Source organism: Molothrus aeneus, chromosome 3 (assembly GCF_037042795.1).
Source record: "Molothrus aeneus isolate 106 chromosome 3, BPBGC_Maene_1.0, whole genome shotgun sequence".
NCBI classification, from domain to species: domain Eukaryota; kingdom Metazoa; phylum Chordata; class Aves; order Passeriformes; family Icteridae; genus Molothrus; species Molothrus aeneus.
This window is the reverse complement of record NC_089648.1, coordinates 68459137-68476304: the sequence shown is the minus strand read 5'-3', so window position 1 is coordinate 68476304 and position 17168 is coordinate 68459137. Positions and strand designations below refer to the sequence as shown.

Below are 17168 nucleotides of genomic sequence, written 5' to 3'. Positions count from 1 at the left end.
TTATCCAGAGAAGATTGAGTCTTTGTTCATGTTCCCATAGTAACTAGACCAAGGATTCTGAAAGTGCAAGGCAGAGAGCTGGGGCTGAATAAAGCATGTGGAACCATTGCAGACTTCACGTTTGAAGAGCTGTGCGACAGAGTGAGTACCCAGTCCAATCTAGATCGGTTAATGCTCAGGCTTTTCACAGTTAAAAAAAAAAATCAAACCACAAAAATTTGCTATCTTCCCAAGATGCACTGAATTAAAAAGGCTTTTTAAAAAACTTGATTAACAGAAATATTTTTAATTTAACAGGAAAAACCCCTTTCTTCAAAAGAACCATACTAATTTTCTTTTTAATGATATAGTAAATTCACTCTTAGGTGTATCACAGATTATCTACAAAAATCCTACTGCAGTATATGCCTGGCCTAACATCAGTGCTGGTGTATGAGTGGTGGTAACATCTCAATATGTAAATAGCAATCAAATGCTGTTTTTATAATCTGGGATTTCAGTTTGATACTCAAGCAAAGGAGCAGTCATCCTGGCACCACTAGAGTAACACACTGTTCCATGCTTTGGTTTCAGCTGCGTGTACAAGGAATGTTTAATCCGAGGCCTTCTCAAAATATTCCAGATTTTGCTAAATACTGGCACATTCTCTGCTTAAACATGTGAGATGTGAATCTTGAAAAGTTCTCCTTGTATTTGACCTCCAGTGGGTTGGAAGACAATTCCCCAGGAGTTGCACTGCACTTCAGTGTTCTTTGTACTGATGTGTGAAGTTGCTGTTAAATGATCACAACCCTAAACTGGCCAATAGCACTTTTGATTCAGGATGGTGACCAGTCTTTTGGTGATAATGTTTTGCTTTCACTTCCTTGCAGCAAAGGAGTTGATAACTATTTGGACAGAAATTATACTGGTTGTGTTTCAGACTGCAGGTTTTAGACCTGGAGTTGGTTTTTAGTTTCAGACAAAACCAATAAGCCATTTGTAAGAGTGGAGGTGTGTCATGAGTAGAATAGCTTGCTTTTCACGTAAGGTTTTGAGATTTTTTTCTGCCTTGTGCCCCTTAAAGCATGGGGAAGCTATGCTGTCAGCAAATACTAGTACAATTCATTAGTCCAGGAAATGCCTTATGTACTTAAACGGGATAATAAGTTGCTTCTAAGTAGAAGTGCTCTGATTGGCTCACATGTCAGTGGACTGAAGGTTCTCATCCTGTTCAAGAATTATTTGAGGTTCAGATCATTCTTACATGGATTGCCCAGGACTTAGGAAATCTTGCTGTCTCAAATCAGATGCCTTCTGCAGATAGTAGTCCCTTACAGCAAAATCACATGCTTAAAACTAAAACAACATGGCAGACAGGAAATGGTTTTCTTTTGACAGCTTCCTCAGTTATCACTGATTTTTCTCTTCAGATCACTGATGTATCTTCATAAATATTACATCAGTATGTTGGTAAGGGGTATCAGTGTGCTCCTTTCATAGGCAAAAAAGTATAGTCATTGAACTTCAGAATTGTCTATTAAATTTAGATGAATGGTCAGACTTGCCTCCACTGTGATTTTTTTTTCCATTACTGTAAACTTTTGCAATGATTTATAGCAATGGTAGAAAATTTCACTATATTTCAATATAAGCTGTGTTTAGGACCTTGCCTGCCCCATTGCTCTGTTTGCCTGACCTGCTGCCATTAAAATCTGCTAAAAGGAAAACTTCAAAAAAGGAAAAATGCAGCTGTCAACCCATGAAACCCTCTTCCTTTTTTCATGAATTCTTTTAAATTTTGATGGAAAAACTTAAAACATGCAGTATCTTTTTTAAACAGTCAGAGAGGGAAATTGCTCCCACTCATGTCACAGAAGACACAGGGAAGATCCAGAAGAGTGCACTGGTGGTTTATAGCAAAAAATTACCCCAAATTAGGAGACATTCAACATGACAGGAAGTATAAAGTTTTTATATATATTCCACTAAGATTGCTAATAGTAGGAGGGATTTGTGGAGGGATAAAGCAGAAATCTTTAAGGGACATAGCAACAAGATATTTGCTACTTCTTGTGAAGCCAAATGGTAGATAAGTTGACAGGCATCATAAGTGCTGCTATTAAAAAAAGGAAAGTAGAAAGCTGAAAAAGATGTAATGAAAAGCAAGATTGACAAAAGAAAATACTGGAGGGGAATTTTTTGGATTTGCATGGAGCAGATCTGCAGATTTCTTTGTGCAGGACATGGGGACAAAATCCCATGGGAAGACAGATTGTACAAAAGGACATGGGGCAGGAAATCTTCCTTGCTGGAGCCTGTTGCAACCAGGGTGAAGCTTAATTGACAGCTTAAGCAAAACTTCCAGGTAGATAAATGAAATCTAAAGTTGGTGTTGTAGGAGCTCATTAAACTTGTACCAGAATTGAAAACAAGATTTGCAGTCGGTTTTGTAACAGTTTTAAGATGTGGTGACAAGCATGATAAATGGGAAATTCTCAATAATGGGGGAAAATGAGAGATAATTGCTATTATTGAAACCTTGTGGGACAATTCATAAAATAATAATACAGAATGGGTGCTTACAGCCTGCTTAAAGACAGAGTGGCTGAAAGAGGTGGAGAGCAGTGTGCAACATTGAAGGTACTGGTACCTGCCTTAAAGTTAATTAATACAAAGTTCTTGAGTACCTATCAGTCTGCTAATTAACAAACCTGAAAGGAAAGTACTTGTAGGGATCTGTTACATATGGAACATGAGATAGATTGTTCCTTGAGCTATAAGAAGCATATAAAGAAAATATACCGTTGTATGTTATACTATAGATGAAACACAGGAAAAGGTGAAATGTAATTAGCCAGAAAACAGCAAATGATAATTTTCTAGCATAAAATGTACTACATCCAGTACAAGGTCATTTGGCTGGTGGTGATGAATTAATCTAGAAATTTGTGTTGTGTAGGAATAATCTTAATTGTCTAGCCTTTAATGAAACCGAAAGATATTCCAAACAGTGAAGTTGCATATTTGAGTGTTCAGGAAGAGTAATTTTCAAAAGCAAAAGGGAAGTGTGACTAACTGGAAAGTGAAGTGTAAACAACAGTAACAACAAAAAGAGCAACACAAACCCAAGAAGAACTCTGAGGAGGAAGATAGTAAAAGTATCTCCTGTGTCAGTGTTGAGACAATCAAATAATACAGAATGAATGGCAACTAGTTATGAAGTGCAGGAAAATTATAAAGTAAAGGTCATGGGCAAATATGTCCAGTCACATAAAAGACTTAAGTAAAATTGGAGTTTTGATGTTTTATATTATCTGAATGGTACTGGCTTATTCTTAGCTGGATGAACTTTTAATAATGATGTGGAAAAAGGAAAAGGTTTGGCAAATAATATGTGTTCTAGGTAAAGTAGAGTGAAATATTAATTTTATTTAAGGATAGTGAAATAATTTTCAGTCTCTAAATAGTTAATATATGTTAAAAAGAGCCTGCACATACATTTTGTATCATTGGAGTCCTGTAAAACTAGACTGAGACCTTTGACTAGCTTTTTATTTTTATAAATGTTAAAGTGCAAGAGAAATTCCATGTCACTAGAAGAATGCTCTGTGTGTCAGTATTAAAAAGAAACAAGTAGAATGCTTATGATGATGGGTGGAACTGCAGGCTGTTGGTGAGATTTTAGTCCAGGAAGGGTAATGGAGAAGCTAATTCTGGATGCATACAATGGATGACTAAAGAATGGAAATAAGATTTAATTCTCCAGTCTCCCTGACTTTATAGGAAGGGTTGAGTTTTGAAGATGCTGTTCTTATTAGGAAAGTGACATTATGCAGTCTCAAGAAAGTATTTGTTAAATGGGTTCCGAAGTTAGTTAACCAACCTATAAAAAGAAATATTGCTGAAGGTTTTTTGTTTGTAGCATTTCTAATGAGCACATTTTTATACTAAGCCTGATGTAACAGGTTTTTTCCTCCAGGAGTTTTGAATATAACATAAATGCTAATACAAACTTGCTGTAAATACAGAGTACTGTGTGTATGGGGAAGGAGCAATGAAGACAAGAATGCTTTGTGCAGTTTATCAGAACAGGTATTTTGAGGAAATGGTTGGGGTTGTTTACTTTTTTTTGAGAGAGAGTTTGTTTCATTTTGGGTTTTTTTACATCTAAGAGTAGACACAGCCTCCTTTTACTGTGTATTGGGTCAAAACTGGATGTCATTTTAGGAGGAGGCTTTTGTGTTTGAGCTACTTATTAGTTTTTAGGCTTAGCCATCTCTAAAATACAGGAACTTGAAGTACCCCATGATCTTTTCTGGTTTTAAAGTGCCTGAAAGAAGGGATGTGAGGGAGTCAGGGTTCCTGCTGCCTGTTGGCAGCTCTCACTGCTCCTGCACATGCAGTGAACAAGTTCAGCAGCCAGCAGGGGAATGTGCCCAGTCCATCTTGAGGGAATAACCAGCTCTTATGCCCCTCATACTTCTGGGAGTAGGCAATGCTTCTTAGTCTACAATCAGTCTGTGCAGTCAGTTCAGACTGAGTTTATCCAAGGCTTATAACTTCCTTGGGTTTGAGGGGGGTTTCACAGGAAGTGTTATGGGGCATTTCCCTCATACCAAGCAACCTTTCTTCCAAATTTGACATATCTGGTCTGCATTATGGAAGCACTTACAAGTTATAGCATTATCTTGGAGTTGCAGTAGTATTTTTTGAGTTTTCTGAAACTGTTGTATACTGCTGCTCATGTGGGTGTCAGTAATAATTGCAGCACGAGTGGACAGCATTGTACTCAAAATTTGGTTAATTGATTCCTTTGGCTGTCCATTACCCTTAAGGGTTCCAGAAAAAAGAGTAAGTTTTGCAAGAATCAACATGTGAAACGATAGATGCTTTTGTTGTGTTGGCAAAATAGCTTATCACTCAAGTGACTCTGCTTTCACTTCATTGCTGCAATCTGTCTTCTGGTCTGGTCTTGGGTAACTGTTACAGTGCATTCCAAGGGATAAATATCCAAACCTAAAAATCTGCATTTGCTGGTGTAGGATTAAGGAGATGTGTTTGAAATTTACATTTTGGGTAAAACAATATTTCATATGAACAGCCTGTAAAACTTCTTTATTTTCACTATAGTTTCCTTTAAAATAAAATCAAAATTATGTTTTAAGGGGAAATACTGAAACATTTTCCACTTTGATAGCACATGAATTAATGAGATGTTAGCTAATAAAATAGCAAATCAGCAATTGGTAACTATTTATAACATCTCCTAGCTTAAATAGAATTTTCATAATAACTGCTTTTTAATTAATACCTGGAGACCTTGGGAATTAAGAGTTGATACCTTTCTGGTATTGTAATATTTCATTCTTGTTTCATATATTAGCATCAAACTTTTTCATGTCAAGAGTATAAAGAATTACTTCTATCTAAAATAATGCATCAGATACTGGTAATTACTAGTTGTTCATTAATGTTCATAAAAATAAAATACAGAGAATATATTGTATGCAATGCTGATAGGACATGCGGTTGACTTGCTAAGCTATTGTGTGCATCAATTTGTAAATCCTGGTTTCCCAGATGAGGACAATCCCAAGTTTTAGGTAACTAAGTTAATATCAAATTCATACACTTTGTTTTTTTTCTTTACTAGCTATGTGAACATGTGGAAAACCAACAAAAAACCGGATGAGAGGATACTCATCTATTTTGGTTGCTTTAAAGCAAAGGGGAAGCAGTTTTTCAGACTGACACACCAGGGTTTATGTGGCAGAGTGGCACGTGCTGGTCTTCCTCATGGGCATGAAGTAGTTACCCAGTAGTAGAATGGAGCCCTGTGATTGTGCTTCTCCAGTGTAATCAGACAGGAGGACTCTGCTTGGTTTTCATCAAAATGTAGCCACAGGAGGCTGGGACAGCCACCAGGCAGAATAGAGACATACAGTTCCCAAATTTTAATGCTAATGTTGACTTCTTCCATTCTTTGGGGCCTTTAATTCCTTTCTTCCAGTTTCTCCATCTATACAATGAGGGAAACACTACCAGTCATGTTATATTTTTGCAAAACATTATTAGTTAATTGAGTTAAATGTCTGAATGAAAGATCACCAGATGCCTTTAAAAATAAAATGTATATATTAACTTGATTTTAAAATCCCTATATATACATACATATAAATGTGTGTGTGTATATATATATATGCAATTGTGCAAATATAAGTGTTGCCCATTGTAGTGTGTTCACACATGAAGAACACTGTTCTTGACACCTTAGAAAAAATTACTCTCTACCAGTTCCCTTTCTTCACTTCCCTTTTTAACAATTTCTACAGGAAAATTTTATAGTGCCGGTTAGATCTGTTGTAAATAACGCAGCCGACAGCGTACCTGGTGTGTAATCTCGATGGAGCTGCGGGAGTGGGGAGGTGCCGAGCTGCTCTCGGTGCTCCCCGGGCTTGCGCGCAGCAGCTGCTGCCCTCTGCCGGGATTGCCGGCTGCGGCCGCTCGGGCATGCAGCCTGCTCCTCCCAGAGCCTCAGCTGCTTTGCTTCATGGATCCTCTAGGCTTTCCACTAGGTAATCCAATAGATCCCTTCATCCCGCTCCCAGTACCAATGAATGCAGTGTCTTAACATCATTCTAACCATTAGCTAACATACGATAGCGTTAAAACTCTGCAAATAAATTTAGTATCAGTATTTATGTTGTAAAAGGTTATCAGACTGTGATTTTTTTCCTAGTAGTTATTCAGTGTTTCTGAAAGTGGCAAAATAGAATTTTCGTGTAGATTAACACAACAAATAAGTGGTGAACAGTTTCTGTTAGGTTGCTGTTCCATTGCAATGGGCACATTGTATAAACCAGGAGGAAGATGTAGTTCTTAACTTGAATAGCTTGCACTTCAAAGGAAAAGATGTAACTAACTTTTTAAAAAAGAAAAGAAAATAAAAAACTCACAATTTTCAAATGCATCAAGTGATTTAGAAATGCAAGTGTCTGGTTTTGAGTCAGCTGAATGTCTGCCCTACATGATGACATAACTCAGCTGCATTTGTGGTTTAATGATTCTGAGTAATTTTGAGGGAACTGTTTTATCTTCATTAAAGGCTGCTGAATGTATCCACAGTATAATTTGGTGTCATCTTTAGGATTGTAGGATTGTCAGGCATAGGTGTAAATAAATGTACCATAGATAAGCACTATTTCCAGTAACCTTAGAATCATAGTTTTCCTTAGTTTGTGATCTTAGTTTTATTCCTAAGAGATTAGCTTTTGTAGCTTAAGCTCTAGACTGAGAGTCTGTTTTTTATTAGCTACATTTACCTTAAAGATTTAATCAGGTTCTCTACTCCTCAAAAAATTTGGCTTATCTTATTCACAAGCATTTTTTATAAAACAAACCCAAGAAACTTATTTCAGGTGTAAATATTGCAGTACAGTTATATTGTTAATCAAACCACCTTTCTGTTTTATATTTTATGTGTATCAAAGCTTAATTTTTAGAGAGTACTCCTTTCAGTGAAAGCTGCATAAACCTTGAGGGTTTAGATCCTATACTTTGTAGACCAGGTAATACAAGCTTTTTGAAGCTCATTGGAGTTTTAAGGGTTTGCCTTTTTAATTTAATTTTTTTGTTTCTTAAAGTCTTGAATGTACTTCTCTCTCTTTTTCAGAGCTTTTCTGATCATGGCTTTGAAATCTTAACAGTATGTGTAAATACTTAAATAGCCCTATAATTTTTTTAAGCCTTAACTATTTTTGGAGACCATTTCATTGATAATGCTATACTTCGCAGTTGGAACTGGAAATTTAGCAGTGAGAGCTTTTAGAGCAGAAACATTCCTTTTCTATGCTTCCAGTATTCAACCGGCTTTGAGCATATTGTTTAAAAAAATACATAAATAAATAAAAGAATGGGAAATTACAAGCATCTTCTTAAGCAGAAAAGCAAAGATCTGAAACAACTTTCCACTATGAAAAATGAGATTATAAAACTTTTGTTGTAAGAACAAGGAAAATTGCTTCTTAGCAGGCTTCTGTGGTGAGATAACCTGAGATAGCGAGGGGCTGTGCTTGGTACAGAAAATGTCTTTCATTCCAGGGTTTACAGATCTTATATTCCTGCTGTCCTGGTTGGAAGTAGATGATGTTTAAGGGATCTTGCAACCCAGACTGTTCTATGGTTCTGTGATTTGCACTGCAATCAGTAGCTTTAAATTTTTTAACCAAGTTAGCCATGCCCTACCTCTTCCCATTTTTATTTAAACTTTAGTGTGCTGTGGCATCATATATCATGCCTTGGGTTTTTCTGTTCCTTTCTTGGAGTTATGACCTTCACACATTATCTCAGTGCTCTCTTCTATGAGCCTCACTAGTGATAGTGTGTTGTTCATTTGGAAACAACAGAGCTTTTTTTTTGTTTGTTTATACTTAAAGATTTTAAGTTGTAAATATTACCTGTTCTTAAACTGGGTGTTGTCTATAGGAAGTTTTGGAGTGTTAAGAGTGTCTGCACAAAATTATAGTTACTGTCAATCATGCGTCTTCAGGATTGGCTGGAACTGGTCCTGGAATATCTTGCAGCATCAACAAAAAATACAAATTGAGATGACATATCCTCTTCTATAATATGTAAAACATTCTGTATTCTTCAGACAATCTCTTAAAGGTGGTATACTGGGCCACTGATGAGTCAACAAAGAAAAAAAGATGCTTTATACTATAATTAAATGAACTCTATAATAGAAACAGGAGATGACTAACTCTAAAACAGCACACAGAGAGCTCCAAATAATAAACATCCTACTTGAACTGAGATGATGATAGCTGAAAATGCATTAAGTAGACAGAGAAACAAAAACAAATAAAGGTGAGAAATCAGTCAAGCAGGTTGAAGTGGAGTAAACACTTTGTCAGGAGTGTAGACCATGTTAGGGCTAATGTGTCTTGCATTAGTATGATGCTTGTAAAATACTGACTCTTGGCATCAGAGCTAATGACAAAAACCCACAACAGTTTTACAATATATACACATGCAGAAACAATAATACCATAAGAAAGATTCTTATTTATTAGTGTTTTGAGTTTTTAAAATAATATTATAGAATGTGAAAGAACTGGTAACAAATGGTAAGTGACGGTCATTACATAAATGTCTCACTGTTCTGCTGTTGAGTTTTGATCAATAATTGATGAAACAAAAGAGATCAGACAGTACCAGGAACACACACCAAATGAAGTTATTTTTACAGTGTTATTCAGAGGATGAGATTAATCAGGCTAAACTTTTAGTAAGAGGATTACATATATATGTATTAGTATTAGGAGGATTTGTGGCTTCGTTAGCAACTTCAGAGGAAGAAATACCTTCATGTATGCTGCTAACTAAAGTGAAATACTTTCTGTGATTGGTTGAGATTGAAAAAATAAATTTCAGCCCTGGAAAGTTATACAGAGGACAGTGCTATGTGTCTAAAATCGTGTGCCTCTAATCTTGTAGCCTAGTCTGAGCTGGTGTTGCTGCCAGTTGGGACCCAGAGAGTGCTTGCTGCAAGGTGAGGGAAAAAGGGCCTGAAGGCAATAAGGCAGTGCTGTGAAGGTAGGGGAGGGCTCTGAGCTGCTGGAAGAGCAGGAATTTACTCCTTGGTAAATGGACTGTACAGCCAGAGCAGTGGCAGTGGCACAATCTGGCCTTGAACCCATTTCCCTGTCTCTGTTCCTGTGTGGCAGAGGTGGAATGTGGGTGCTTGTGCCAGCCTCATGCCAGGTTTGGGGGGTACCAGGCTAGTGAGAATGTGAGTTGAGAAGCTGCCAGGGTGCCCCTGCATCATGGTCTCTTGCATTTGGAGCATTTTGAGTTAGCTGGTGGGTTAGACTAGCTTTGAAGCAATTACAGGGAGCATGGAAACTGGGCCTATAGCAAGGACAGAGGGATACAAAAAAGGGCTCTAACCTGTAACCAGAGCACTTGCAAACTTGCTGGTGGTTCCTTCTTTTTACACTGAGTAAGAAGGAAATTAGAGGACTTCCCAAGACAAGAGTAAGTCATGTTAGGAACAAGATTAAAAGCTTTGTCTTTCATCTCCAGGACTGTTTTGAGGAGGAGTTTTGAGAACTCCTCTGTGTAAGGGACTTCAGCTGATATCAGCTGAGCCATATGTAACAGCAGAATGGCTGATTTGGCATTTCAGTTGTGCCTCACTAGACTTGAGTCTTGTCAGGGAGGTACCAAATTTACTCTAATAAAGTACTCATGCTGCTAGACTCAAATCTTTCTGAGTGTAAGATTTGGGAGTCTCCAAAGGCACGTTTCTGCTAACATTCACAGAATATTATCACTTAGTGTTGGTGTCAGTTTTTCAGAGGTTCTTGTTAAAGCTTGAAATGTTCTGCCTTTTATGCCCTTAATTAGAGGAATTCTTGAATTGCTTGCTTTTTGCACTGCTGAGGTAGATTGAATTTCTGTTTGACTGATAAAGCTGCATATTGTAACCTTCTATAAACCATGATGTTATGTCTGTATGAAAAGCAGTATAAGTATTACATCTTCCATTCTTCCCATTTGAAATGCATTAGCTTTATTTTTGTCTTCCACCTGTTTCTTCCCTCTGACTACCCAGGTTTTTTAATCTCCTGTTTGGATATCCACCAAAGTTCTTATCTCTATAGCTCATTAGTTGGGCACTTTTCTGTATAGCTTATTAGTTGGGCACTTCAGTTTGCCCACTTTGCAAAAGTTTGTATGCTTTAATTTTTAGTTATATATTTATTTATTTTAGGAATCACTTTTTAATATCTGGTGCTTTGAGATGAGGAGGGTGTATTGGTATGGTTTGTGTGAGAAAGTGTGTCACATTGGGTCAGGGCAGAATAATTCCTCAGGGTTTTGGCAGAAGACTGCTTGGGCTCTTCATGTGATAAAAGAATGAATCAGCATAGCAGTGATTTCTCTAATTTCTTACCTAAGGGGAGACATGAGAAATTCTTACCTTTCTTGTGTACAGTGAGATTACTGCTGTTCTCCCTCATAGGTACTCATCACACAGGCATACTTGATCTCCTCTGTGTTTAACAGTGCTTCAGTCCTAAGTATGGAATAAAATTACCAGTACTGAAACTATTTGCTTATCACTAATCTTAAAATCTCCAGCAGCATCCTGGTTGTGTTGCTTTTAGTGCTCCCATTGTTTTTCTTTTGCACTTGATACTTGCTGTCCAGATGTAGCACTTGTATCTGGCGGCAAGGTGTCCAGTGAGTTTGCTCTGTGTTGTTTCCATCCATCAGTTCCTTCCACTTTCTTAAACCTTTTCCTGCTTTATTTCATCAGAATATTTTGAGTTCAGCTACTCTGGTTTATCCAGATAGGATTTTGGTTTTTTCAGAGGTGTTGCATGAAGCTTTGCTGGGGGCCCTCATGATGATGAGGTTTTGGTTTCTGATGAACAAGTCCATAGTAGTAACTAGGGGACTGAAATGGAGGGAGAAAATAAGCATTAAATATAATTCTGAGGGGAGAATACAGCATATACTACTCTTAAACACTGCTCTAAAGAATTGAAAGATTTTGTAATAATTCTTTTCCATAGATGCTACAGGGAAGTTGAGTGCTTGGGAATGGGAAAGCAGGGTGATTTGTGAGACTGCAAGTGGGAGAACTGGTGGAGAGTGACGGGCTTTAGAACCTGCCTGGAAGGTTAGCTTATTCCCATTAATTCCCAAGAATTTTTGGAATGCCATCAGGGCTTCTCTCTGCTGTGCTTGTGTAGAGACCATTTCTACAAGTTTTTTTTTATTCTAGTATCTAAACAAAACCTAAAGTCCTGTTCATGAGCAGCTATTGATAATTGCTTTAAGTAACTTCTTGCAGAAGTGTTCTATTTAAGAAGTTATGTTTGGCCTACAACAAATTAGTCTCATAATTTCAGTTAAAGCAAATATTTTATATTTAGTGGTTTTAAGTTAATAGCAGTATTGCAGTGCTTTATAACAGTATTATACTTGGTACAGCACAAGGTGCAGGTGATTACCTGGGAAGGGAGTTGTGACCATCCAAAATGCTGCTGAACTTGTTTCCTGCAGTAGCTGCAAACATGATTCTGAAGTATTTGTACAAGTAAAACTAATGGAACAAGTTCAGGAGTACAGATTTTAATAGCTCACGATAAAGTACTGCCTGTGGTACTGATAGGACAGGTCTTGCATAAAAAAATACCTTCCATGTAATGAAAAAGTAATTTTAGAGGAAAGTACTTGAGTGAGCTGCTGCTATTTGTGCATATTTTCCGTTGATGGTTTAGATACAGAAAGAGAAACTAATGAGTTCTTCTTGAAGATTTTTATTTCATCATTACAGGAGAAACCGTGAACAAAGGAACTGCTGCAAAATTGTATTTCTGTCTGTTTCCTCTTGTTTTCCATACTTAAAAAATAAGATACTTATTCAGGCTGGGTTAGTCCTGGGTGAACTAAATGCAGGTCTACTTAGGATTTAGTAACTAGCCTATACATTTGCATTTACAAATCTTTAAAGATCTAGAAAGCATCCTAATAGCTATTCAAATTATTTATGCTTTAGGTTGAAATCACATGTCTTCTATGGATTATGGTTTATAGTGATTATTTTATTTGAGGTTGTCAGAGAGAGATCATAATGTTGTCTGGGTGCAGAAGAGCCACATTTTTCACTCTCGGTGTTCGTGTAAAGCCAGGAGTATGAACACCCCCAGGTACCTATGTCCCTAAGGGCAATCGAGCATTCCTCAAGCGAGATACAAAGGAATAAAAATAAGATTATGATCAGGACCTGACAGCTCTCTTCTGTTACTGTAGTATGTGAAGATACAGAGTTTGTGTCATTCTGTCATGGGTTTCCATTGCTTATGGTTTGTTTTGTTTCAGCCTCTTGGAGCCAGCGACTATTTGGAAATATCAAAGCATTTTGACACAGTGTTTGTTCGTGACATACCACTCCTTACAATAGCAAAAAGGACACAAACTCGTCGTTTCATTACTCTTATTGATACCTTTTATGAGCATAAGGTGAGAACCAAGCCTTTCCTGTATGCATAGGAATAATATTGGGAGTCCTAAAACTGATTCTTACTATTGGTTTGAAATAAGGCTTTCTGTAGTAATGGTTTGGAAAACATAAGCAGAATGAAGTAGCACTGCAAAGAAACATCATTCCAGCTTCACAGAAAAAAGAAAAAAAAAATGGTCCCATTTCAATAAGGCAAATAAACAGATTTTTTTTTGTTTCTACGAATATTAAGTATGAGCATAAATATAAGTCTGAGCTCATTTGCCTTTTTTGAATTAGGATGTTCTTTCCTAACCGAGGAAAACAACAGAAACCATGTCATTATTTTAATAATGAAAGATTGTGCTGCCAACTGTGCTGGAATGAAATGGAGTTTTTTAGATTTTAATCTGTATGGGCAGTTGGTCAGGAATCAGTGCCTTTTTGATCAGGAAGGAGGAGTTAATAGCACAATTACATCATAAAGTTTAAAGGAAACAGTCACTATAGGATTTACATTAGATTGCAGAATTGCTCATGGAATAATAATGATAAATGCAGCACTTCATGTGGATTTACAGAGATTTCAATCTCTGTAAAGCAAAATCAGCGTAACTAAAACAAAGGGAAGTTCCTGCTTAAGGTGATTTTTTTAAAAGTGATGCAAGGTTTGAAACACTATCGTATATGTGATGATATTTGCATACACTTAAACATTTATGCAGTTGGAAGTGTCAGTTGGGATTGGCTCTTATCGAGAATGTTCTGGCATGGGTTGCTGATCAGAAGGGCCCCAACTCAGTAAGGTGTTGAACTGACTCAGTGTATGAATAGTCTCATTCAAATCAGCCAGATTCAAATCAGTGTCATTCAAATTAGCCAGATTCTTTATTCTTTATGGTTGGGAAGTGGACATTTGCTAAGGCAATATGCTAATATTAAACGAATGGGTTAGAAATAGAGGGATGGTCTGCTCTGTGTTTGGGCTGTCATTAAGAATTGCAAGCAGTCACTTTCTATTATTTCCTCCATAGGAAAAACACAAGGTTAAACTCCCATCAAAAGTAGTTGGGAACAATACCTAAGTATATCTGTGGATGCCTGTCCACAACGCAAACATCTTGCTTGCATGCTCTCAACAAGAGTCTCCTTCTATAGGATTATTTCAGTCTGTCTTCATTGCAGCCCCATCTCACACTGCATGTTGTATCTCTTCCCAGCAGACATGAAAACAGCATCATTATTTTTAGTAGCAAATAACTTACCGGAGTAGCACAGATGGAGGCAGGAAAGGCTTCACTCAGTCTTCTGAAACTTGTAATTCTGGAATTGGAAATTTGGAAATTGGAAATTTGGAATTTAAGTATTCTTTTAAATAGCGCAGTGTATCTACCCACTGAGAGGAGTCTCACTATGGATGAAAAGTAAGCATTGCTTACTGTACAGCTCTCATTTTAGAAAGTAAACTTTGTGGTGAACTCACTGCCTGTGTAGCAGATATTCTGGGTATTTGAAAGCACAGTTCTGTTCTGTGAGTAAAAGTTACATCAGTTGTTATTGAGAAAAAGATCCTGTAAGGTTAATAGTTCATCTAAAGCAGGTAAATCTGTAACAGCAGTGCGAATAAGAGAAAGAAAAATCATTGGGGAAAAAACACTGCCAATTTAACGTGAAGTTTGCCGTGCATAGATGGTGCATTTTACCCTATTTCTGTAAAGCCCAAGGGATTACACTGTTGTTGCCTCTCTCCTCCTCTCAGGTGCGCATTATCTGTTCTGCAGCAGCCCCTCTCCAAAGCTTGTTCCAGGTGAAACAGGACAGTGCTGAACTGCAGGACAACAGAGTGTTGATGGATGATTTGGACTTGAGCCAGGTACACGATTTTAACATTGTCTCCCTTCTGTAACAAAATTTGGTTTAGTCTCATCATTGCAGTGCATTTTAAGAGGGGGAATAAGGAAACATTTAACTATGGATATGCTGCTTTTTTTGCAGTGTCTGTCCCTCTGATTATTACATGTTGTGCTACTTATTCATAGTCAAAGAAAATGTCACTATATGTAGAACCATTTTGTTTAAGTTTTAGGGTAATTTTGAATGCTAATCATTGTATCTGTTCAGTTATATATGAAAACACTGATTTAAGTTTAGCACCTACATTTAAAATACAGAAATAAAAGATAGTTTGTTCTACCTGTTCCTAGACTACAGAACAGCCTCAAAAGTCCTCACAAACAGTACTGCTTTGCATGTTGCTTATTCTGTTTTTCTTTGTCCCTGTAGCTCAGTTATTGCTAATGACTTTTTAAATAATTTTTAATGGGTGTACAATTAGTCAAAAAAAGGAAAAATAGATGGTTAACCTGTTACTGTGTTGTTTTAAAACGAAATTATTCTTTTTATGTATTCCTTCAGGGGATTTCCTGGCTGAAATAGGTGCTTTTCTTTAATTTTTGGACATCAGTTTTAATGTTTTGGTGCCATACTGCTGTCTTGTTTTGTTAAAGCCTGTAGAGCACTGAGCCTTAGGAGTTAGGCAGGATGCACTTGAGTACAGCCATGAGTCTCACAGGTGTGTGGTACTGGTTTTGTGTATTGATGTAGGATTCTGCCAAAGAACTCTCCGTGTTTACAGGAGAAGAGGAAGTCTTTGCCTTTCAGCGTACTCTCTCACGGCTCACAGAAATGCAAACTGAACAGTACTGGAATGATGGGGACAGAAGCAAAAAAACATAATTAAGAGTTGAATGAAATCACCCAGAAGTAAAATTACAGCATGAAATCGCCAAGAAGAAAAATTGGAAAAGCTTCAGGAAAGCACTGGAAAATTTTTTAGCACAACTTGAATAATAATTGCACTTTATCATCTGGACCATGTTTTCTTTCATCAATAGTTTTTTGAGTTTAAGACATGAGGTTTCAATTATTTGTCTGTACCACCAGTGTGTGGACATGTGAAATTCTGCCTTCATTTGTTCTTCTTCAAACCTGTCTGGATGTCTGGCTCCATGCAGTGGTGGTGAATGGAATTACCTCCAGCTGGTGGCTGGTCACCAGAGGTGTTCCCCAGGGCTCAGTATTGGGGCCAGCCCTCTTCAGTATCCTTATGCATGGTATGGACAAGGGGATCAAAGTGCACCCTCAGTAAGTTCACAGATGATGCCAAGTTGGGTGGGACTGTTGACCTGCAGGAGGGCAGGAAAGCTCTGCAAAGGGATCTGGACAGGCTGGATCAATGGGCTGAGGTCAGTTGTATGAGGTTCTACATAGGCCAAGTGCCAGGTCCTGCCCTTGGGTCACAACAGCCCTGGGCAGCACTAAGGGCTGGGGCAGAGGGGCTGGAAAATTGCCCAGGGGAAAAGGACCTGGGGGTGCTGGAAAACAGAACATGAGCCAGCTGTGCCCAGGTGGCCAAGAATGCCAATGGAATCTCAGCCTGTATCAGCAACAGTGTGGCCAGCAGCACCAGGGATTGTTCCCCTGTACTCGGCACTAGTGAGGCCTCAGCTTGAGTGCTGTGTCCAGGCTGGGCCCCTCAGTACAAGAAGGATATTGAGGGGCAGGGGTGGGTCCAGAGAAGGGCAATGAAGCTGGTGAAGGGTCTGGAGCATCAGTCCTGTGAGCAGCAGCTGAGGGAGCTGGGGGTGTTTAGCCTGGAGGAAAGGAGGCTCGGGGAGGCCTTACTGCTCTGTCTTAACTACGTGAAATGAGGCTATAATGAGGGGAGGTTTGGACTCTTCTCCCAGGCAACCAGTGACAGAATGAGAGGACAGAGCCTCAAGCTGCTCCAGGGGAGATTCAGGTCGGACATGATGAAGAATTTCTTCACTGAAAGTGTTGTCTAGTATTGGAACAGGCTGCCCAGGGAGGTGGTGCAGTCACCATATCTGGAAGTGTTTAAGAAATTGCTGGACATGGCACTTAGTGCTGTGGTTTTTTGATAGGGTGAGGTTTGGACAAAAGTTGGATTTGATGATCTTGGAGTTTTTTCCCAACCTTAATGAATCTCTAAAATATACCTTTGTTCAGGAAGTTTGATGGGATTAGAATTTTTCTGGAGAATTGTTCTACAGACAAAGTTAATGGGGCGGGGCACTATGCAGAGTAATTTTATGATGTCACAAAGCGGGTATTTCAGTGATTATGCACTGCTTCTGTCATGTATAAT

The 17168-nt window shown here is 38.0% G+C and overlaps 1 protein-coding gene across 1 annotated transcript in view; it reads left to right on the top strand.

Annotated features, from left to right (window-relative positions):
* Positions 1–17168, top strand: part of AFG1L (AFG1 like ATPase) — a 64707-nt gene that overhangs the window by 43408 nt on the left and 4131 nt on the right. The window contains exons 10-13 of the mRNA XM_066547133.1: positions 41–141; positions 12880–13020; positions 14760–14873; positions 15605–16098. Of these exons, the coding sequence (XP_066403230.1) occupies positions 41–141; positions 12880–13020; positions 14760–14873; positions 15605–15736 (488 nt within the window). The 3' untranslated portion in view covers positions 15737–16098. The remainder of the gene's footprint in view (positions 1–40; positions 142–12879; positions 13021–14759; positions 14874–15604; positions 16099–17168) is intronic.